The sequence below is a fragment of the Canis lupus genome, chromosome 6 (genome assembly GCF_011100685.1).
Source record: "Canis lupus familiaris isolate Mischka breed German Shepherd chromosome 6, alternate assembly UU_Cfam_GSD_1.0, whole genome shotgun sequence".
In the NCBI taxonomy this organism is placed as follows: domain Eukaryota; kingdom Metazoa; phylum Chordata; class Mammalia; order Carnivora; family Canidae; genus Canis; species Canis lupus.
This window is the reverse complement of record NC_049227.1, coordinates 12,484,010-12,507,822: the sequence shown is the minus strand read 5'-3', so window position 1 is coordinate 12,507,822 and position 23,813 is coordinate 12,484,010. Positions and strand designations below refer to the sequence as shown.

The 23,813-nt window shown below is 47.4% G+C and overlaps 1 protein-coding gene across 8 annotated transcripts in view; it reads right to left on the bottom strand.

The window, feature by feature from the left end:
• Nucleotides 1-2,300: 2,300 nt before the first annotated feature.
• Nucleotides 2,301-23,813, bottom strand: part of RNF216 (ring finger protein 216) — a 161,549-nt gene continuing 140,036 nt past the window's right edge. For 5 of the 8 annotated variants that reach the window (XM_038539546.1, XM_038539548.1, XM_038539547.1 and 2 more), the window contains 2 exons: nt 5,930-5,999; nt 2,301-5,310 (listed from right to left, as the gene is read on the bottom strand). In XM_038539546.1, coding sequence (XP_038395474.1) covers nt 4,991-5,310; nt 5,930-5,999 — 390 coding nt within the window. In that variant the 3' untranslated portion in view covers nt 2,301-4,990. Of the gene's footprint in view, nt 5,311-5,929; nt 6,000-7,883; nt 8,007-14,236; nt 14,416-16,785; nt 17,280-23,813 lie in introns of those variants that run through there. The other 3 variants (XM_038539551.1, XM_038539553.1, XM_038539552.1) reach the window with 3 other exon arrangements.

Genomic DNA, 23,813 nt, shown 5'->3' with positions numbered 1-23,813 from the left:
TTTATTTTTATTTTATTTATTTTTAAAGATTTTATTTATTTATGATAGTCACAGAGAGAGAGAGAGAGAGGCAGAGACACAGGCAGAGGGAGAAGCAGGCTCCATGCAGGGAGCCCGACGTGGGATTCGATCCAGGGTCTCCAGGATCGTGCCCTGGGCCAAAGGCAGGCGCCAAACCGCTGCGCCACCCAGGGATCCCTTTTTTTTTTTTTAATATTTTATTTATTCATGAGAGACACAGAGAGAGAGGCAGAGACAGCAGAGGGAGAAGCAGGCTCCCTGCAAGAAGCCAGATGTGGGACTCGATCCTGGATCCCGGGATCACATCCTGAGAAGGCACTCAACCAGAGTCACCCAGGTGTCCCCCCCCTTTTAAATTTTATTTATTCATGAGACGAGAGAGGCAGAGGCAGAGGCAGAGAGAGGCATGAAGCAGGCTCCATGTAGGGAGTCTGATGTGGGACTCGATCCCGGGAATCCAGGATCACACCCTGAGCTGAAGGCAGAAGCCCAACAACCACTGAGCCACCCAGGCATCCCTAATAAATAAATCTTTAAAACAGTATTTTCAGTACTTACTTTTGGGTAAGTTGATCCTTTTCTGTATTTTCAAATTTTTCTATTTTAAAACCTTTTTAAAAAATGTTTATTTTTTTAAAGATTTTATTTACTCATGAGAGACACAGGGAGGGAGGGGGGTGGGCAGAGATACAGGCAGAGGGAGAAGCAGACTCCATGCAGGGAGCCCAATATGGGACTTGATCCTAGGACTCTGGGATCATGACTGGAGCCAAAGGCAGACACTCAACTGCTGAGCCACTCAGGCATCCCTATTTTAAAACATTTATGTGTATACATAAATGTGTATGTAATGTATATACATATATCTATCTCTTCAAGGAGAGTAAGTTTGGATGGTACAATTACACATGCATCTGACTAAAAAGCAGTTCCCTTTACAGGGAGATGTGTCCATTCAATTGTCTCCATGAGGTCAGATTCCAGGAGACAGGTCTTCGAGTGGCCGACAGACCATGGCAACAAAGATGTGCCCATGAAGGGTGAGGACGCAGCCCAGGACTGGTGGGTTGACACTTTTTTGTCATGGAGTCTGGAGAGCAATCTGGCAAAAGTCATAGAAATACATACCCCCATTCCTTTTAGGCACAACTCTGCTCCTAGAAAATACATCCTTTGAAACATCCAAGGTGCTCACTGAGGTGTGGAGTGGTGGCAGAAAGTGAGAAGCACCCAAATTTTCCATCAGGATGGCAGAAAGAGAACCAACCAATCAGACCGAGAGGGAGCTCTGTGGTTGTAAAGGGGGGGGGGGGGGGCGGGAAGGCAGGTCCCATTTAGAGGTGTGGAATCACTTTTATTTTTTTAAGTAGGCTTCACGCCCAATGTGGGGCTTGAACTCACAACCTTGAGATTGAGAGTCACCTGCTCCACTGAGTCAGCCAGATGCCCCTGGAATCACTGTAGTAACAACCAGGGTGGGAGAACCCACAAGTGGATATGTGCATGGAGCGTGGGGAAGGCAGGAGGAATAGGACCCTGGTTATTTGGGTGGAGTGGAAAATATGGCAGCAGACAGAGAAAACAGCCACTGCCTTGTTCCTTGCTGGGAGCCTGGGACAAATTGACCAGGGCATGGCTGCAAATATATAAAATATGGAACATGTACCAGCACAAGGACAGGATGGATGGCATGGACTAGTTTGAAGCTGGGAATGCATGTAAGTTTTGTCTTGGATTTATTTCACCATACTTGGGACTCTGTTGGGGAGGGCTGTGCCCGAGGGAGGTGGCTCCAGTTGGCAGCAGGAACTCAACGCTGGCTTCCCTGCTCAGATGCTCTGCTCTCAGCTTTGTCTCCTGGTCCTGGAGGGAGGATGACGTGCTTCCTCCCATCCTTTGCTGGGTCCAGCCTCTGCAGGTAGCTTTCCAGGCTAGTCAGTGGCTTGCAGCCCAGACCTGGAAGAGGGGGCTGAGCACACTTTCTGGAAGGGGCCTCTGTGCCAAAAAACAAACCCCCTCCCTTTGTGCTCAATTGTGCCTTGGTAGCCAACCAAGTAGGGTCAGTGTGACACATTGCCCGATCTTCCTTCTGGGAACAGGGGATGGGAGTCTCACTTCTCCCCACAGGGCCAGGTGTTCAGGGACAGGACCAGTAATTCTCCAGCGGCAGCCAGCATCTGCTACCGGGGAGCAGTGGCCTCACAGACCCAAGCACTCCCCTGTAATCCTGTGGGGATGGTGGGCCTGCTGGTGCTATGTGGACAGAGGAGACTGGAGGGAACATAGTGCACAAACATTTATTTACAAAAAGTCCAAGTTACATATGATACAGGCTTTTTACACACAGTAGTTTAAACAGAATTATTTGGATGTATTTTACTACCAGAAGGTACAGAAAAAAATTTAATAATCACTTTTGCTATTTTTATACAAAGTGACAAGTCATGCTTTTTTTTTTTTTTTTTTTTTTTTTTTTAAGTTTTAAAACCTTTGCTAAGTGCAAATACTAGATTCCTCTCTCCAGTTTAAGGCAAGTAGAACAGGACTGTCACTGGGCAGTCTCTGGCTTGGGGAAGCAAACACGGTGGCCCAGGGGGTGTGCCAGGCTGCCTCTGGGATTCCTGCCTCTTCCCCAACACTGGTTGGTCTCTGTGGGTTTTCTCTCCTCACACCTTGCAGCCCCTTGCTGGCTTGTTTGGGGATCACCGTCCCCTCTCTCCCAAGTGGTCTCTAGTGCAGGCTTCTCAAGAAGCCCGGGGGTCCTCTGGGACACAGGCACCCAGAGGGTCACTTTGCAGACAGGTGGGACCTCATACTAGTGTCAGGACTCAGGGCAACGACTTCCACCCAAATAGCAACCGTGCTGCTGCAGACTTGGGAGGTGCTCTACAGTCCAGCACAAGGAGGGACATTAGAAACTGGGTGCCCTCAGTTCCCTAGCAGCTGTGCATGGCTAGAAACATCCAGAATTCATCTCAAAGAAAAAGTCCTCAGTTCAGCCTTGGGGGCAAACCAATTATTCTGATCTCTTCCCTCTTGTGCTGGGGGGAATCCTGCCAAGTTCTAGGGGACCTGCTGGATGGCAGTGTCAAGAGGTATGCCACCCACCAGGGGCCTGTCCTATTAGATGCCCAAAGCACTCTGCAAAGCCTGGTGCTCTGGTTGCAGGGGCCCAGGAGATTCTGGTGTGTCTATTTGGTGGGGCATCTGCTGAAAGCTCACCACTCTGAGACCCTCCCCAAGGGAGGGTGCACAGGGACCAAGCTATAAAAGGACTTCAGTCCTGTCACCATACCCCGCAGTGCACCCCCCACCAGGGCTCTCCCAGGGCATTGCCCCTCCTTGTGTGTCCCACCCCCCAAATCCAGAGAACTCTGCAAAGCCCTCCCTTGGAGGAAAAGCAGAAGGAAGAGCAGGCAACTTAGCAGGTTTCTCCCCATTTTAATCCTTGAAATCCATTAGAATGATGGCAGCAGGTGCCCATGCACAAGAATGCACGGTCCTGGGCATGGCCCTCTGAGATGGGGGGTTTGGCCATTAGGCTCACCCTTTTGAGGTCTGTGTACACACACTAGGAACAGCCATCAGGTATAGCAAGTGAGAGCGGCCGACACTGGGCAACCAGGCAGGGTCACTCCTGTGGAGGGCTCTGCTCTGCACAGCGGGTGCTAACATGGGATGGAGCCTCTGGTGGGCTGGGGCTGCCCAGGAAAAGATGAGTGGTAAGGGGCAGGGATCCCCCCATGCTGACCCAGAGCTAGACTCACCTGACCTCGGGCAAGGGTGGCTCCATAGGTGGGTACTGGTTATAGTCTGGGTCCTCTGTTCCTCTGTGGAAACCCGTAGCTACCACCAAACCTCAGGGGAGAAGCTGCTCATTACCTGGTTGGTGGTAAAGAAGGCTTCCCAACAATTGGGCTGCCTGGGAGAGCCACCAAGCCTGTCACTGGCGCCTTGAAAGGACCTTCTGTTTGGCAAGATTCAGGACCATCCCGCTCTCATCGGCTGCCTGGCATGGGTAACAGATTTGACTTTCCAGAGACTGAACGAGAGAAACTCTAGTAGGCCACAGAAAACCCAGTAAGTTCGAAGTGAGTAAACAGCAAATATTTCTTTAAACTACAGAACAGAACTGATAGCATGAGATGGCTCTCTGTGGTCTCATCTGAGTGGGCCAAGGACAAGAGAGACCTGAATAGTTACGGTGGCAGCAGCCTGGGGTTCTGGATTTGGGGGATAGATTCTGCAGCTTCCCCACCCTGAGCAATGCTCCCAGGCCTGGGGACATGGCTGTGCCACCACCTCACTGGGATCAACTGGCTTGGAGCAGCAGGGGGCATCTCACTCTGGGTGGGCAGCAGCACTGGGGCAGGGGTGGGGGGATGGGCTGCAGTGTTGGGGCGGGGGTGGGGCAAGAACCCAGCCTTCATGACCTGGTTCAGATGGCTAAGCTCTCTCCAAACTCCCAACTCCCTCCAACTGCTGCTTTAGCTTTATCACGCCTCAGACTGTGCTGCGGTAAGGAAGGCCTACATGGTTAACTGAGAGATGTGTGGGTCTGCCAGGGGGAAGGGACGGACACAAGTACTTCCCCCATCTGTCTGTAGGGATGGGATTAGTAGAGCAGAGAAGGGCTACCTCATGGTGAGGGTCCCTGCACTGCCACTCAGACAGAACTCTCTAGGGAGGCCCCAATGTCCCCTGTATCTCTGGCCTAGCCAGTGCCAGACTGATCCTTTTATAAGTACCTGAGGGCACCCGCCTGCTGGCTGCTCTTCAGGGGACAGTGCCCCTTCCCAGGAAGGAGCAGGAAAAAAACCCAGCCTATCCTTTTGAGAGCTAAGCGCATCATCCCTACTCAGAAGGCATGGCCCTGGGGGGTGAGGTGGGGATCTAGGGAACCCCTGGCCCCTCACAGTCTGGGCTGCTCAGCGGTGGGGCTCCTGGGAGGCAGCGGGGAGCAAAGCTGTCAGAAGCGATGCCGTGGCTGGGGGCCAAAGTGCATAGGCAGGTTGTGCTCCAGAGGCATATGGACGGGAGCAAAGTCGTAGTTGACGCGCACATTGGGCAGAGGGGGCACGTAGGGGGCTGGGACGGGGCCCATGTTGAGAGGGAAGTTGTTGAACATGGGCCGGACAGGTGGCAGGGGGAAGGGCGGGTGCACGAAGGCATAGGGGGGGATCTGTGGTTGGTGCAGGTTCTGTGGGACAGGCCTCGGCAGGGCTTCAATCCTCTGGACTTTCTCTGGAGGCTTCTCCAAGGGGGGCCCGATGCGTTTGAAGGTGTTCTCTGAACAGGAGATGGGATTTAGTAGAGAAAACAAAACCAACTGTGCTTGCATGCAAGATGGGAGCAGGGCTGCATATCCTGACCTCAATCCCACCTCTCCCAAGCTGGGAGCCCAGAGCATGAGCCCAGGCCAGGCATATCTGACCTATGGACACAGGAGAGGTGCCCAGGCCATCGTAAGGCTGATTAGTGTGTGTGTGTGCACCAACCCCCTCAGCTGACCAAGTGCTCACTCAGGGATCACCCTGGAAGGTGGCAGATTCTATGAGGGACTTTCCTTCAGAGCCAGGACCTGGGTGCCACTCCCAGAAATCCCACATCATTCTTTTGTGACGTCAGAGAGGCCAGGGTGGGCCTATGGTCTTTTTAGTCTAGTTTGGGTTCTATGTCCTTAGCTCAAACCCACCCCTGGGGACCTCCTGACCACCAAGGGGAAATGGGAACTCTCCTATGCTTTCACAGCCTCTACCATATGGAGTTGGATGGATGCCTGGGCAGATCGTGTCTCAATCCACCTGAAGGCCAGCACTCCTTGGGTGAAGGGCCAGCTGTGGAGCCTGTCCCCCGCCCCCTACACACAGAGCACTGGGCACTGGGCCCAAGCTGGGGAAGCGCTTGCCTCCATTCTTTCTCTTCTGCTCCTCTTCAGCCTCCTTCTGGATCTCCTCAATTAGCTTCTCATCGTCTTCCTAGAAGAAAAGCAACAAGATGGTAAGCTTGCTCCAACCAGTTCCATGCAGTGCAGAGACCTCACTGGGACCCGGGGGAGGCCGGCTTGTTCCAGTCAACACACTACTCATTCCCAGACCCCGAGGGTCTCCTTCCTTCATCAGTGGATGATGCTCCCATGAGGAAGCCCACCTGAAAGGCCTGGCTCAGAAGTGGGACTGTATATGGTGGTGGCTGCCTGGGGGAGGGGCAAGAGCCTGCTTTGTTCACTAACTGTAAAGTAAACAGAGGGAGGCCTTTCTGCAGCTCAAGGTGGGCAGGTGTGGGAAGGGGGTGGCTCTGGGGCGGGCAGGGCCTGAGGAGTTTCAGATCCAGAGTCTAGGAACTCTGAGCAAGACACCCTTTTTGGGCAAAGCCCAACAGTCTTCCTGATTCCCTGAACTCAGGTGGACAAATGTCTACTCAGGCCACCTGAGCCCTGAAGCTGGTCTTTAGTTTCTATACGGCTAGTGGGCTGTAGAAGGAACTGTGTTCTGTCAGTGGAATGGTGGTCGGGGGCTGGGGCCTGCATGTGGGAGGAAGGGCACCGCAGTTTAAGAGCATGATGAACGGAGTGGAACATAACCAACTGTGTGGATCTGAACTGAATGACAGGTGGGCTTGTTTCCTGGGGTGTTCCAGCTGCTTCTTCAGGAGTTAGGAACAGTCAAGCTGGGGAGAAGTGTGAGGAGGGCACTAGTGCCCAGGATGGGGGCAGGAGGCACAGAGGAAGTTCCAGTACTTGAGGAGGTGCTTCCTAGACAAGGCACTGGAGTCTCCCCACACAGACAGGTGTGTCCTGGGCTGGAACAGTTTCAGTGATAGCTTTGGATTTTTCACGCTGATCTGAGGCTCTGACCAACTGATGACATCCAGGGAACTTCTGAGATGTGAATGGAAGACCACAGAAGAGGGCATGTGAGCTGGAGGAGCACCCTCCCTGGACTAGTAGAAAGCGTGGCAGCCCTACCTGAGCGAATGGACTATCTGGATGTTTACTCAGCACGTTATTAATGTCACCACCAAGACAGCAGTCAGTGATTTCACCATAGAGGTGTGAATCTTGGGGATTTCAAGAGTCAGGAATATCCTTCAATTAGTATGTATTGGATACCTGCTAGTGCTAGACACTATTCTAAGTTTATTGGTTAAACTTCTGATCAACAATGAGACTAAGTCACGCTGATGGAATAAAAAAATAGTTATGTAATATATTCCCCTTGTTTGGTAGACAAAAGAACTTAGGATATAGTCGCTGGAGGCTGTGGGCTCAGGGGGCAATAGTTGAGAGGCCCTGTTAAATTCGCTAACATCCTCCCTCTCTCAGGTGCCAAATGACAGATCAAACTTACTGGTCTCAAGATTCTTTTCACATTCTTTCTGACATCTGGAAATTCTTAATATACAACTGAATCTTTCTCAGCCTCACCCTGCCAGGTGTTCTGAGCCAAGCAAGAGGAAGAGGAGAGAGCTGCCGAGTGCTTATACACATCAGAGAAGTGCTTGCCGGGTGGAACCCTCAAAGGTGCCATGTCTGTTTCCCAAATAACACATGCAAATTCTCCATTAAAAATCCCAAGACATGGTCATCTAGCCTCTCTGTGAATACTCCAGATGGAACAGATTCCTCTACAAAGGAACCACTAAGCCAACTGACGGAAAGGCTCTGGTAACTCAGTGTAGTTTGACACAGTCTTCAGGTCTCCATGTGGATGTAAAGATACATTCTACCAATTATCTAGAGAAGGAGCTGACGAACCTCATTTTTTTAAAAAAAGATTTTATTTATTCATGAGACACACACAGAGAGGCAGACACACAGGCAGAGGGAGAAGCAGGCTCCATGCAGGGAGCCCGACATGGGACTCGATCCTAGGACCCTGGAATTATGACCTGAGTCGAAGGCAGATGCTCAACCACTGAGCCACCCAGGCGTCCCCAAACCTCTTTGTTGCCAGTGGAAGGTCCAGGAAAAAAGGATTTTTAATCTAAGAAAAAAAAAAAAAAAAGTACTGATCCAGAAAACTGTCCAGTAGAAGAGCAGGGGCTCTGTGGTACCTCCAACTAAGCGAATCTCGGTATCTCATCTACAAAATGGGCTGTTGTAAAGATGGAATGAGCTCAAGTATGTAAAGGACATGTCACGGAGCACTCACTACTAAAGGCAGGAAAGTAATGAAAAACTCAGAAATAAAGATTTTAGAAAGATGCGAAGTTTCAGGAAAAGTGGTAGAGACTGGGGGATACCCCTAACACTTGTCTCTATGGCTTCTTCGTGGGGCAGGCGATGCGCTTCCTGACAATTAGGGCCACTAAGTAAACTCTCAGTTGCAGCTAGAGTAAGGGTCAGATGGTTCAGATTTCAACTTCCTCCAACTGCTTGGAGTCACAGGACACTGTTTAGAAACTAAGAATGCAAATGCTTTCAATATTTGTATTTTTATTTTATTTTATTTTTTTTTATTTTTTATTTTTATTTTTTTTGTATTTTTAAATTCAGGTTTTGTTAGACTCTACGGGGAAGATTTCTTTTTTTTAAATAATTTTTAAAAATTTTTATTTATTTATGATAGTCACACAGAGAGAGAGAGAGGCAGAGACATAGGCAGAGGGAGAAGCAGGCTCCATACCGCTGTGCCACCCAGGGATCCCTGGGGAAGATTTCTTACTTCATTTGGGGTGGAGGTTCCTTCCCAAACAGTTTCTCTTAAGCATTTAAAGCTCCTCAAGTCAAGGGTGTGAAGGCAGATTGGATCATACATATACTTTAAAAATGGCAAATCTTACTTTATACGTATTTTACTGTGATTTAAAAAGAAATAACGTGGGACACCTAGGTGGCTCAGCAGTTGACGTCTGCCTTCAGCTCAGGGCATGATCCTGGGATCCAGGATCGAGTCCCGCATCAGGCTCCTCCTGTAGGGAGCCTGCTTCTCCCTCTGCTTATGTCTCTGCCTCTCTCTCTTTGTGTCTCTTATGCACGAATAAATAAAATCTTTATAAAAACATTAACAACAAGAGTTAATGAGACAAGCTTTAGAGTTGAATGAGATAAAAAAAAAAAATGAAGACTGGTCCCCTTGGTTTGGGCTGAGGGGACAGATGGGCTCCCGAGGCCTTTCTGGAGGGGAATTCCCTTGGGGAACATTCTAGGTACACCAAGTGTCATCATTCACAGTGAACCAGGACATTTATGAAAAAGGATTGCCACTCTGCAAATCTAGGACACACCAAGGCTGCTGGAAGTGGGGAACAATAGAAGGAAAGCAGATGAGAGAGCCGGGCATGGGAGCCAGGTCAGCGAAGTACCTGACCTCCAACACCCCCGGAAGGGGCTGAGTCACCCACAGGAAATCCAGGCGTGCTGGAGCGGCTGGCCACCACAGGTCTTATCTTAAAGTAGCACTGGCTTCCTAGAGGACAGGCAGCTGGCGTGATAGGAAGAGCTCCAGTTCTAAGGCTCCACAAAGCTGGGCTGGGTGACCCTATTAACCTCCACAATCTGACATGGAACCCATTCACAGGTTTGCTGTGAGAAGCAAATGATCTTTTACAAAGGGCCCGGCACAGCAGCCGCAAAGCTCACATTTATTGAGGGCTATGTCCCAGCTCCTGTTGTAAGCACTTCACAGAGATGAATCTTCATAACAATTCCACCAGTTAGGTCCTATTAATTAACCTCTATATTACAGACAGGGAAAGAGAGACACAGTGAGGTTCAAATCCAGGCCTTCCACTCTCGAGGCCTGAGCTCTTAACCACATAAACCACAGGTTTCTGAACTGGAGCTTCTGGAGCAGGGACTGCAGGGCCCCTGGAACTCTGCCTGCCCTGCCCCAAAAGCACTGTCAGAGGGCCTGCCTTGTTCTAGAATAAGTGCATCTTAACCTCCTTGAAATACAAGAGGGTTCCTTTTTCTGGGATGGGCAGAACTCCGAAATCTCTTTTCCACTAAATACAAGAGAATAGGGCGAAACAAACACCTCCATTCAAGACAACAAACAGCCAACACAGCAGAGAAGGGGATCATTTCCCTGGAAATTTTTAGGGAATTCTTTTCTTGGTCAGCTCACCCACAAGTGAACATATCCCTTAAAAAAAGATCCATTTGGGGTAGCCCCGGTGGCGCAGCAGTTTAGAGCTGCCTGCAGCCCAGGTTGTGGTCCTGGAGACCTGGGATCGAGTCCCACGTTGGGCTCCCTGCATGGAGCCTGCTTCTCCCTCTGCCTGTGTCTCTGCCTCTCTCTCTCTCTGTGTGTCTCTCATGAATAAATAAATAAAATCTTAAAAAAGAAAAAAAAAAAGATCCATTTGATGGCCTCTGACTGGCTTCCCCTGGCACCAAAACCAGCACATCTTCTCACCCAGACAGAGCCCACAAACCTTACTTCCTGAGCCAGGAACCCAAGGTGCAGGCCAGGCTCTACTGCTGAGGCCCAAGAGGCCCTACTGGCTCATGGTGGTGGGCTCCCTGTTGCCTCTGTTGGGGCTGCTGTTCTCAGCTCATCTCCAGAGCAGGAACACACACTTTCTTGTGAGACTACCAACTTACTTGCATATCAGTGTCTCATGGAATTCTCTCTTTCTGCCATGAAAGACCAGTGTTTTGATTCTCATACACATTAAAGCAATTTTTTAGGGAAAAAAAAAAGTTTAACAGAACACATAAAAAAAAAAAAAAAATCCCCAGTAACTTCTCTCCAGAGAGAACTCCTGGGAATGTCTTAGCCCACTTCCCTCTGGATGTGTTTGTGTCCCCACCTCACTCAGAACTGCACCCCTCCCTGGCCCGGCTCTCTTCTGGAAGGCTGTGCTCTGCACACTCAGGTCCCACTCCTCATGTGTCCTATGCTAGTTCACATGTACACGCTAAGTGTCTCTCCCAGGCATGAGGGGCTGACAAAGATTTTACCTAGAGGAAATAGGCTCTGAGATGCAGTTGCATGCTGAAGATCATGGAGTTGTGAGAAGTGAAATTGAGACCAGCACAGAGCCTGCTGCTCCTTCTGGCAGCCCCCAGGGTACCCGGGCAGCTCTGAACTCTGCAGGCACCAGAGGCTACTCTGCCCTCCACAGGGTCGGGGGCCAAACTGGACCGTCTCGAGGTCCAAGCTCCCCCTTCACACCCTGCCCAACTGGGCCGGTCTGACTGTGGGAAGAACAAATGGTTCTGTTGGTAGTCACCACACTGGACACCCCAAGAGGCCTTAGTGAATGGCCACTGAGGCTGATACGTTCCCCAGCGCTCCTCCATCTGGCCTTTGGGATGGGCTTTAATACAGATCCAGTAAGCCTGGATAACTTCCATTCTGTTGGCATCTGGCCCCTCCTAATCTTGGTGAAAATTTTCACACAGATCCATGGAATGTATATATAAGCAAGACTAGGCTGAAACAGGAGGGAGCAGATACCAGTCAGCGGTCAAGATGTCCCAGGATGGGAGACATGGATCTCAAAAGACCAAGTATAACAGACTACCAGGCCAGGGTCCAAAAGAATCACCTACGCGATTTCTATTGCTACCCATGGCCACCCTGGGAGGGGAGCCCACAGACCACAATCAAATGCAATGAAGACTGTGAAGGAAGCAGGCACAGCACCCACAGTGGGCCAGTGCTCTCCAAACGCAGTGCCGAGGATAAAGGAATACAGCAGAATGGGGTGTGGAGGCTCACTGCCCCGCAGATCTGGAGAATGCCTTAAAGGAAGAAATGAGTGGATTGTGACTTAACAGGAAGGAGGTTCTATTTCCTCTCCCTGAAGTCCTTTGAGCTCAGCAGGACACAAAGTGTTGGCCTGATTCGGAGGACTTGGACACGCCTGCTTCACATGGAGGTGGTGGGGAGCATGGCAAGGGCACGAGGTTGATGGCCGGGGCCAGGCTTCTCCAAAACACAGACTCAGCACGGCAGTGGCTGGCAGGAAGGGAGGCAGAGTCCACCAGAGAGGTTTTAATTAAGAAAAAATGGCCCAAACCCTGACTCTGTAATCTGCCCCTCAACAAGGAAGCTCTGCAGCTCCCCGTGAGCAGCAGGGTCTGGACAGGATGAACTGGAGAAGCTGCAAATGGTTCGAGGAGAAAGAGGTTTCTGCCAATCAGATGCTGACAATAATTGCCAGCACAGGCTGAAGGGCCTTAAAATAGACATGTGAGCACTTGGCCCCAGGCTGCTTTGCCAAAGCTTTGAAAAGTCCCTTTGAGCCCGTTTTCTTCACCATTTCTGATCACCATGGCTGGCCACCCGCTTGCCTGCTGTCCAGCCTCCTGTGACCACGAAGAAGGATGGGTGACTTTTCTTCTTCATTTAACTTTTCCTCCCCTTAAAAAGGTGACGGGGAATTCCAAGTCAACTGCTGCTTCCCTCCTGCAATTTTGGGGGTGGAGTTGGGGCTAGGATCCAGGTCATGTGTGGCCACAGCTGTTGTTAATAAACTTGCAATGATTTCATAAAAGGCTTCCAAAGGGCTGAGGATTTAGTTTCAAATTATTCCCAGATCGGCTGCAGATCTCTGAGGAACACCAGACACTACCCCCAGCTCCAGCTGTCCCCCTGCAACAGGAAATTGGGGGGAGGGTAAAGCGCAGCCCGGAGTGGCACATGCTGTGCAGCTGGGATCTGGAATGGCCCAGTGGGGGGCTGGCTGGACAACGTGCTGGGGAGGAGCAAGGACAGCCAGGCTCTTGGATGGCCTCTGCAGCTATCTCCTCAGGTCAGAGGCCTGATACCCAAAAACCTTTCCATTTAGAGTTCCCTACAGGGACCTGGAGGCAGTGTGGAATGTGGCCATGTTTTGAGTCCTATCAGGGTCAAGTGCTCAGCCTGGTACCTGCGGGCATTCACTGAAGATGACACATAGCTACATGCTGTATTTATTAGACTGAGCCATGCTGCCACCCTTGGTAAAGTCCTCAGGGACACCTAAACCTGATCAAGGTTTGGAGATGCCAGTCGCCCCCCTTCTACCATCAGCAACTCACTCAATGGGGAGAGGGTCCAGCAACGGTCCTACCCCTCTGTGGAGGCCCAGCTGGATCACTGGGCTTAGGATCTACTGGTGAATTGCCAAATTTGTGACCTGTCGCTCCAGGGCGTGGATGGAGACTTCTGGACTATAAGGAACTGACATCTGGTCCAAGACCTGGGCCTGTGTCTCACTTTTACCATGTCACCTGAATCCTGTTTTCTTCATCTGCAGACTGGAAAATTGGTCCTGCCCCCATGTTGTAACAGAAAAGGGGGTATTTAGAAGTGACAGAAATAAGATGCTGAGACAAGCTGTGGAAGCTGCGTTGATGGGGCAATAAGGGGGCTCACATTATCACCTTTCTTTTATAGAAGGTACAGAGGTGCCTGACTGGCTCAGTTGGTAGAGCACGCAGCTCCTGATCTCAGGGTCTGGAGTTCAAAGCTCCACACTGGGCACAGAGCTTACTAAAAAAAAAAAAGCCCGGGTGGCTTAGCAGTTTAGCACCACCTTCAGCTCGGCGTGATCCTGGAGTCCTGAGATCGAGTCCCATGTTGGGCTCCCTTGCATGGAGCCTTCTGCCTATGTCTCTGCCTCTCTATGTCTCTCATGAATAAATAAATAAAGTCTTAAAAAAAAAAGGAAACATGCTGAAGCCAGAATCCAGTAATCCAGTTACTGACTTCACCTTTTATCTACCTTTCCCACGGGCCTTCTGTTTCTCCTGGGTCAGCTCTGAAATGCTCTTCTCCCCTCCATTCCTGCAACACTTCCTCTTCCTGGCCACTTAAACACAGATCTCAAAGTTGTGTGGTAACCTCTGCACACCAGTCCCAGCAAGGAGATGTGCTGGAGCCACAGACTCAAGAAGGCAGGTGGGTGGGTTTAAGATGCCAAGAGAAATAGCTTGGGCTGCAGCAGTTCTATGTTTACAGACCACAGTCTTTGTGAAAGTGGGATGACACATTTGCCTTAGAGAGTTATTACAGAATGAAATATATTAGCACAGGTCAATGTCAGGTTCAATTCAATGCAGGCTTGGGAAAAATAAATAAGTCTTTTGGCCAAATGGCTGGGTGGTAATGGTATCAAATTGTAAACTGGTTGTAAAAGCCCTAGGGTTTTATTTGAATCAAACAATCTTTTCTCTTATATTCAAAAATCAAAAAAGTTGTGGAAAACAATTCTGTGCAGTTTCTGGCGACAAACACCCAAGATAAACACTGACTTTGTTTTGTATTTAAAGAAGAAAAATGCTATTAAGAATTCTGCCCCACTTCTTGGATCCAGACTGCCAGGTGACTGCTCTTCCGACCACAGCGTCTAAGGACGAGGCAGGCCATGCTGGCCTCTGCTGCTCACTCAGCTGCCCGCGGACAGGAAAGGGTCAGTGGATGTGGATCCAGTCAAGCACCAGAATACCTTCTCCTACTGCAAAACAGGAGTATGCTCACTTGTGTGTCCACATGTGGCTTTGCATTCTGCCCACCCCCCCCCCCCCCCCGCCTCCAATCAGAAAACTGTGGTTTGCTTGTTTCTTTTCTAAAATGACATCTTGTTTTTTAAGACCTGTGGTTGAATGTTTTTGGCTTCCTATTGGTAATATAGAAAGCAAGTTACATTCATCATTTTAGTTCTCATACAGAATTCGTTCAGGTTCCCAAGCAATCTCTAGTCATTAAGGGATAAAACTCCACTTCTTTCCAAACCACGGAGGGACGAAGAGATTCTTCCCGGCCTTGCTGGTTAATTAAGCTGGAGAACAGGCTTGGATGACAGGGCGTGCTTTGTTTCCCTGAACTTCTGAATGGCTTTGTGTTCTCAGAAGCCCCAACAGATGCTGGCTTGGAATCCAATCAGTCTCCTGGTGAGAATCAAGGAAATGGGGCTGATCCCAGATTTGATGGGAATGGGACAAATGGAACCAAATCTCTGGTTGTGGCTGCCTGAGGAAATCGGAGGGATTTGTATTTGCTTGATCTTCCTTTTGAACTTTATTCTGAGCAAATACAGAACCTTTCTCAGGGTGGAAGACGACAATTCAACAAGAAAACAAGGGGGCAGTTCATGCTACGGCACCCAAACAAGGTAACAGGACACAAGAAACCTTTAACCAATTCCATGTGTAGAAGTAAGAGGGAGATGGCAGGAGATGGAACAAGAACAAGTGGGAGGAGAAAGAAAAAGTGCACTGGCCAGGAAAAGGCCAGTGGCTCGACACCCTCTGATGAGTAACTCCACTCAGCTCTTTGTTTCTGGAAAGCAACGCAGAGGGGGGAGTACTTTGTAGGAGATGCAGCAAGAGAAAGAATCCTGTTTCCATACATAATTCCTAGAGATGCTCAGACCCCGGCATGCTGGCTGCATGGCACTGAGGAAGTGACTTAGCAGAACTGCCAGGTCCCGGGAAGGTCTGTCCCACAGAAGGCACCATGGATTACCTTGGGGAGCACTTGCAGCTATGGGCTGTCCCTCCTTCCACTGAACCAAACCAACAACAGTCTTTTGCACATTTCATGATTGGATTGTTTGTTTCTTTGCTGTTGAGTTTATTGTTTATTTTTTAAAAGATTTTATTTATTTATTCATGAGAGACACACAGAGAGAGGCAGAGACACAGGCAGAAAGAGAAGCAGGCTTCCTGCAGGGAGCCCAATGTGGGACTTGATCTCGGAACTCCAGGATCATGCCTTGGGTAGAAGGCAGGCACTCAACTGCTGAGCTACCCCCAGGCGTCCCTGCTGTTGAGTTTAGTAAGTTCTTAATAGATCTTGGATACTAGCCCTTTATCTGATATGTCATTTGCAAATATCTTCTTCCACTCTGTATGTTGTCTTTTAGTTTTGTTGATTATTTCTTTTGCTGTATGGAAGCTTTTTATCTTAAGTCCCAATAGTTCATTTTTGCTTTTGTTTCCCTTGCCTTCATAGATGTATCTTGCAAGAAGTTGCTGTGGCCAAGTTCAAAAAGGGTGTTGCCGGGATCCCTGGGTGGCGCAGCGGTTTGGCGCCTGCCTTTGGCCCAGGGCGCGATCCTGGAGACCCGGGATCGAATCCCACGTCGGGCTCCCGGTGCATGGAGCCTGCTTCTCCCTCTGCCTGTGTCTCTGCTTCTCTCTCTGTGTGACTATCATTAATAAAAAAAAAGAACTAAAAAGGGTGTTGCCTGTGTTCTCTTCTAGGATTTTGATACAGATGCAGTGAAAAGCCGAGACACCTGCACTGCACCCCAATGTTTATAGCAGCAATGTCCACAATACACAATAGCCAAGCTGTGGAAGGAGCCTTGGTGTCCATCGAAAGATGAATGGATAAAGAAGATGTGGTGTATATATACGGTGGAATATTACTCAGCCATTAGAAATGACAAATACCCACCATTTGCTTCAACGTGGATGGAACTGGAGGGTATTATGCTGAGTGAAGTAAGTCAACTGGAGAAGGACAATCATTATATGGTTTCTCTCATATGGGGAATATAAAAAATAGTGAAAGGGATTATAGGGGAAAGGAGAGAAAATGAGTGGGAAAAATCAGAGAGAGTGAGAGACTCCTAACTCAGGGAAACAAACAAGGGGTAGTAGAAGGGGAGGTTGGCGGCGGGATGGGGTGACTGGGTGATGGGCACTGAGGAGGGCACTTGACGGGATGAGCACTGGGTGTTATACTGTATGTTGGCAATTTGAACTCCAATAAAAAAATATACAAAAAACCAACAAAACAAAAACAAAAATCAAAACAAAACAAAACAAAACAACAGAAGGATGACCTGTTTATTTACAGTTTGCCCTTTCCTTCAGTCACTGGGGAGCGGGCAAGGCAGGGGATTGGGGGGCAGGAGGCAGGCTTACTTAGAGCCTCAGGAGGTAGCAGAGCTGTGGAGTAAGAGCAATTCCTAGGTCCCTCAGTCTAATTTTCTGCCCAGTGAGGAGGTGGTTCCTGACAAGCACATACCTGGCTTCCACTGAGGACTCACTGCTTTTCAAACTGGGAGTTCCAAGGATTAAGGTTAGGCCCAAAGAATGGTTTGCTGTGGTTCTCACACAAGGGCCAGCTTGTTACCCTGACACCTCCTCTTAGGCATACTGGAGATATCAGGCACCAGGGGTAAAATTTGGTGGCCAATGATCTTTGCTTTGGCTTATAGAATGCTGGCATGAAACATGTTTTAAAGATACTTGGATTAATGGCCCATCTTTAAAAATCAGGAGATATCAGAATAAAGTACAGATTTCCACCTTCTCCAGAGAATCTGAAGCCATGGTAACCATGAGTACAATTGCACTTGGTGACAATCTGTGGGAGGAAAGTAGCGCCTTGGACAGGGCCTATACCCTCTCCTATTTGCCGCAGTCAGCACCATATCCTACTGCCCCAGACCCAGCCCACTTTACATTCATCAATCACTGATGTTACTATTTGCCCTGTGTAACTTGGGTCTGTGACCCCAGCTACATGCTGCTGGTGTTTTATGTGTAAATCTTCTCTCTCTTTTTCTTTTTCTTTTTTAAAAGAGTTTTTCATTTATTTGAGAGCAAGTGAATGAGCACAAGCAGAATGGGCAGGGGAGGGATGCCTGGACGGCTCAGTCAGGAGTCTCTGCTTTTCTCTCTGTCTCTCATGAATAAATAAAATCTTAAAAAAAAAAAAAAAAAAAAAAAAAAAAAAAAAAGGAGGGGGCACGGCAGAGGGAGAGGGAGAAGCAGGCTCCTGGCTGAGCAGGAACCTGATGTGGCGCTCAATCCCAGGATCCTGGGATCACAACTGAAGACAGATGTTTAACTGACTGAGCCACTTCGGTATTCCTCATGTTTTTTTTTTTTTTTTTTTTTTAAATGATTGATTGATTTATAAGAGAGAGAGAGAGGGAGGGAGGGAGGGGGAGAGAGAGAGAGAGAGAGAGAGAGAGAGAGAGAGAAAACACCTACAGAGGGAAGGGTAGAGGGAGGAGAGAGAATACACAAGCAGACTCCCCAGCTAAGCTTGGAGCCTGACACAGGGCTCAATCCCAGGACACTGAGATCATGACCTGAGTCAAAATCAAGAGTGGACCGCTTTTTTTTTTTTTAAAGATTTTATTTATTTACTCATGAGCAACACAGAGAGAGAGAGAGAGAGAGAGAGAGAGGCAGAGACACAGGCAGAGGGAGAAGCAGGCTCCATGCAGGAAGCCCAACGTGGGACTCGATCCTGGGTCTCCAGGATCATGCCCCAGGCTGCAGGAGGCGCCAAACCGCTGCGCCACGGGGGCTGCCCAAGAGTGGATCGCTTAACCGACTAACCACCTAGGCGCCTCTCCATATTTTTTCCTATCTATCTATCTATCTATCTATCTATCTATCTATCTATCTATCATCTATCTATCTAAAGATTTTTTAAAAAACTTATTTATTCATGAGACACACACACAGAGGTAGAGACACAGGCAGAGGGAAAAGCAGGCTCCATGCAGGGAGCCTGATGTGGGACTTGATCCCGGGACTCCAGGATCATGCCCTGAGCCAAAGGTAGACACTCAACCACTGAGCCACCCAGGTGTCCCTTTTCCTACGTTTTATTTTTTCCTACGTTTTAAAACATAGGTATAGGGCAGCCCTCGTGGCTCTGTAGTTTGGTGCCGCCTTCAGCCCAGGGCCTTCCGTTTATTTTACCACTAATGATGCTTATAAATACTGTTTATCAGAGTTTTTGGTGCTTGCCTTATGATCTAGTATACAATCAGTTTTCATAAATATATATTTGAAAAGAACATCTCTTCCCCTGCTGTGTGCAATATTCTATATATGTTCATTAGATCAAGCTTCTTATTTATGTTGTCAAAAAAAGAAAGAAAATGAAAAGGCAGGAGAGTGAGCAAAAATATACACAATACTAAGGACTCATATCCAAAATATACAAAGAACTCTTACATCTCAATTATAAGGAGACAAACAACTCGATTTAAATAATGGATCAAGGGGTAACCTGGCTGGCTCAGTCAGTGGAGCATGTGACTCTTGATCTCAGGGCTGTGAGTTTGAACCCCACATTGGGTGTAGAAATTACTTAAAAATAAAATCTTTTTACGGGGTGCCTGGGTGGCTCAGTCAAGCAGCCAACTCTTGATTTCACCTCAAGTAATAATCTCAGGACCTTGAGATCAAGCCCCTAGTCAGCCTCCATGCTCAGTGGGGAGTCTGCTTGAGATTCTCTCTCCCTCTTCTTTTGTCCCTCCCCATGCACTTTCTCCCTTTCCCTAAAATAAATAAATAAATCTTTAAAAAAATCAAACCTTTGGAAATAATAGGCCCAAAAAAGGGGAAAAAGCCCTAAAACTTCACAAAGGAAGATGTAAAAAGGCTAGTAAGCACAAGAAAAGATGCACCACACAATTAGCCATCAGGGAAGTGCAAATTAAAACCACACCATGACTATCATAAATAAATAAAAATTTAAAAAAATAAAAAATAAAAAAAATAAAACCACACCAAGGGGCTCCTCGGTGGCTTACTGGCTGAGCATCTGCCTTTGACTCAGGTCATGGTCCCAGGGTCCTGGGATCGAGTCCTACATTGAGCTCCCTGTGGGGAGCCTGCTTCTCCCTCTGCCTATGTCTCTGCCTTTCTCTGTCTCTCATGAATAAATGAAATCTTTAAGAAAATTTTAAAAAATAAAACCAGGCCAAACTCTCTTTGCCTGTCTCTCTCTCTCATGAATAAATAAATAAAATATTAAAAAAAATAAAACATAGGTGTATACAGCATCAGTTAAGGAAAAAAATTTTTTTAAGTAAACTCTTACCCCCAACTCTATGTGGGGCTTGAATTCACAACCCTGAGATCAAGTCACATGCTTTACTTACTGAACCAGCCAGGCACCCTAGCATCACTTTTTATAGCTGTACACTATACTAATGTGAGTGTCCCACTCCTGGGCTGTTCACTGCTGTACTTCTATGTGAGGTTAAACAAAATTCCATCTTGTCTAATCCATTGCTATTTGGGAGCTTTCCGTAATTCACAGCCAAATATAGGGATGTTTATTCATTTCTTATTGAATTGTACCACTCTTTACATATTAATATTTACCTGTATCATATATGTATTACAATTTCCCTCAGTTTTTCTTTTTTTTTTTTTAAAGCAAATAATTTGTTCATATTTTTTTTTAATTTTTATTTATTTATGATAGTCACACAGAGAGAGAGAGAGGCGCAGAGACACAGGCAGAGGGAGAAGCAGGCTCCATGCACCGGGAGCCCGATGTGGGATTTGATCCCGGGTCTCCAGGATCGCGCCCTGGGCCAAAGGCAGGCGCCAAACCGCTGCGCCACCCAGGGATCCCTCCCTCAGTTTTTCATATACCTTTATCTTTTTTTTTTTTTTTTTAAGATTTTATTTATTTATTCATGATAGACACAGAGAGAGAGGCAGAGACACAGGCAGAGGGAGAAGCAGGCTCCATGCAGGGAGCCCGATGTGGGACTTGATCCTGGGTCCCAGGATCACATCCTGGGCCGAAGGCAGGCGCTAAACCGCTGAGCCACCCAGGGATTCTACCTTTATCTTTGTTCATAGTGTCTTTTGTAAAGATGATTTAAGTATTTCTAGTCTGCCCTTGATATAACACTAAGAAGGCTCTTCCCTTCCTAGGGAATGATACAAGTAATTTTCTTTTGCTTTCTTGAAGTACTTCCAAAGCGTTAACCCAGTGCCCCAAAAGAACTAATGAAGCTTTCTCTCTCCACTGATAGCCAGTGTGATCTTGAAAACTTAAATTAGGCCAAGTCACCCCACTGTGTAAGCCCTGCAATAGCTCCCACTGTACCCAGTGAGCCCCATGGCCTGGTTGTGCCTCTATCACTTTCCTCCCCTAGCTCACCACCTGCAAATCATACCAGCCTTCATTCTGGTTCCTGAACAGGCTGAATTGGTTTGGTTTCCTTGGCCTGTCTTGCTCTTCCTCCTCAGGCAGACCTCTCTGCAAATGCTGCCTCCCAGAGAACACATCCAGGTCACTCTATCTAAAGGCAGCTTCCTTCCCTCCCCCACTCCAGCTGCACTCTCCTACATAGCACTAACTAGAGGAAGGATCCGTTTCAGAGTGTAAACTCCAGGATGATGGGGCTTTTCTGTTCAGTCCTGGCAACACCAAATAGTTAAGAATTGAATTAAATGGGAATTGCAGCAAATGTCTAGATTTTGGAGTGAAGTAACTGTAATATGTAATTGTAATACTAAGTCTTGCCTTTGAGGAAGAAGAGGCTTCTCCACTATCAGGTCATCTTCCCATCCTCAGGGAGAGCTGAGGACTGTCACCAGGCCTCCTTTGGTGTACTTCCTCAGGCCTTTTGTTCACTCCCAGTTAGCAGGATTTTCACTGTTATGCTCAATCTTTTTGGTAGAACAAATCTTGGCACATATTGCATTGCTATCCTCACAGAATTTCTTTTTCTTTTTTTTTTTTAAGATTTTATTTATTTATTCATATATATATATAGAGAGGCAGAAACATAGGCAGAGGGAGAAGCAGGCTCCCTGTAGGGAGCCTGATGCAGGAGTTGATCCCAGGATCCCGGGACCCCAACCCAAACCAAAGGTAGACGCTCAACCACTGAGCCACCAAGGTGCCCCTCCTTGTCGAGTTTTGAACTTAAAAAAATTATTTTAACAAGAATTGATACAGTTTCTATTAAAACTTACTTAGGAACAAAGCCTATTTCTCAACCCTCCTGATGTCCTTCAATATAGTTTTATAGTTTTCTTCATATTTGTTAATGGTAATTTCTAAATATTTTACAATTTTTATTTGCTATATAATGTGAATGACATTCTGTATATTTATTTTGTATCTAGCCATCTTTCTACTACTTCTAATAGCTTTCCAGTTGATTATTTGGTCTTTTCTCAGGCGAAAATGATAGATTTGCCTTTCACCATTATATAGTGCTTAGAACAGTGTCTGAAACACAGTGGGTGCCCAATAAACACTGGCATTATGTTCTATTCTTAGTTAACTGAATTGACCAGCAGTTCCAAAACAAAATAGTGGTGATAGTCTTATATTTGATTATTTGGTAATGCATCTATGTACTTCACTATTAAAAACATGCTAAGGACTATTCTGAAATATCCGGTTTAAAAATAACCATCTTGTGATCCCTGGGTGGCGCAGCGGTTTAGCGCCTGCCTTTGGCCCAGGGCGCGATCCTGGAGACCCGGGATCGAGTCCCACATCGGGCTCCCAGTGCATGGAGCCTGCTTCTCCCTCTGCCTATCTCTCTCTCTCTGTGTGACTGTCGTAAATAAATTAAAAAAAAAAATTAAAAAAAAAAAAAAACCATCTCTCTAATACTATTTATTTTTAAAACATTTTATTATTAGAGAGAGAGCACGTGCAGAGCAGAGGGAACTGCAGAGGGAAAGGGAGAAGCAGGCAACCCGCTGAGCTGGGAGCCCGATGCAGGGCTCAATCCCAGAACTCCGGGGATCATGACCTGAGCCAAAGGCAGAAACTCAACTGACTGAACCACTCAGGTACCCCTGATACTATTCTTTAAACCTTAAACCAAGAATAGATATTTGAGGGACACCTGAGTGGCAGAGTGGTTGAGCATCTGCCTTTGGCCCAGGGCGTGATCCTGGAGTCCCGGGATCGAGTCCCACATCGGGCTCCCTGCATGGAGCCTACGTCTCCCCTTGCCTATGTCTCTGCCTCTCTCTGTGTCTCTCAAGAATAAATAAATAAAATCTTAAAAAAAAAAAGATATTTGATTTTATTACTTCTTTTCCCATTTAAAGATCTCATATGGTTAGTTATATTAATAAAACTTTTTTAGAAAGATTTCATTTATTCATGAAAGACAGAGAGAGAGAGAGAGACAGAGACAGAGAGAGACAGAGAAAGGCAGAGGGAGAAGCAGGCTCTATGCAGGGAGCCCGATGCAGGACTCGATCCTGGGACTCCAGGATCACTTCCTGGGCGGAAGGCAGGCACCAAACTGCTGAGCCACTCAGGGATCCCCTATATTAATAAAACTCTTAATACTGAACCATCCCTGCATTTCTGGAACAATCTCACTTGGTTTTTTTTGTTTTTTTTTTCAAGATTTTATTTATTTGAGTGAGAGAGAGGGAGAGCACATGCACGCAGAGGGAGAGAAAAAGAATCCCAAGCAGCGCAGAGCCCCATGTGGGGCTCAATTTCATGATCTTGAGATCACTACCTGAGCTGGAACCAAGTCAGAGACACTCAACCAACTGAGGCATCCAGATGCCCCAATGACTTTGGTTGTAGTTTCTATCTGCTGATATTTTAGAGAATTAAAAACCTATACTAAGAAGTTAGAAGGGGGACGCGTAAGTGGCTCAGCAGTTGGGTGGCTGCCTTCAGTTCAGGTTGTGATCCTGGGATCTGGGACTGAGTCCCGCATCAAGCTCCTGCGGGTAGCCTGCTTCTCCCTCTGCCTGTGTCTCTGCCTCTCTTTCTCTGTCTCTCATGAATAAGTAAATCAATCTTAAAAAAAAAAAAAAAAAAAAAAAAAAAGAAGGGTCTGTATTTTTCTTTTTTTTTAGGGTTATCTCTGTCTGGTTTTGGTGTTAGCGTTATGTTGGCCTTATACAGACATATGTAAAACTATCTTTTCTTGTCTATGCTCTGGGACTTATTTCAGATGGCACAGAAAAATTATATTCCAAAGGCCTGAAAGAATTTGACCATAAACTGTTTGGATGTCTGCTTTTGAGGGTGTGTAGCTTTCTGATTATTTTCTCATTTTTATCCTGCGCTTATTGGCCCATGTAATTTTCTATCTTTTCATGAGTCATCATGTGTTATGTTTATGTACAATCC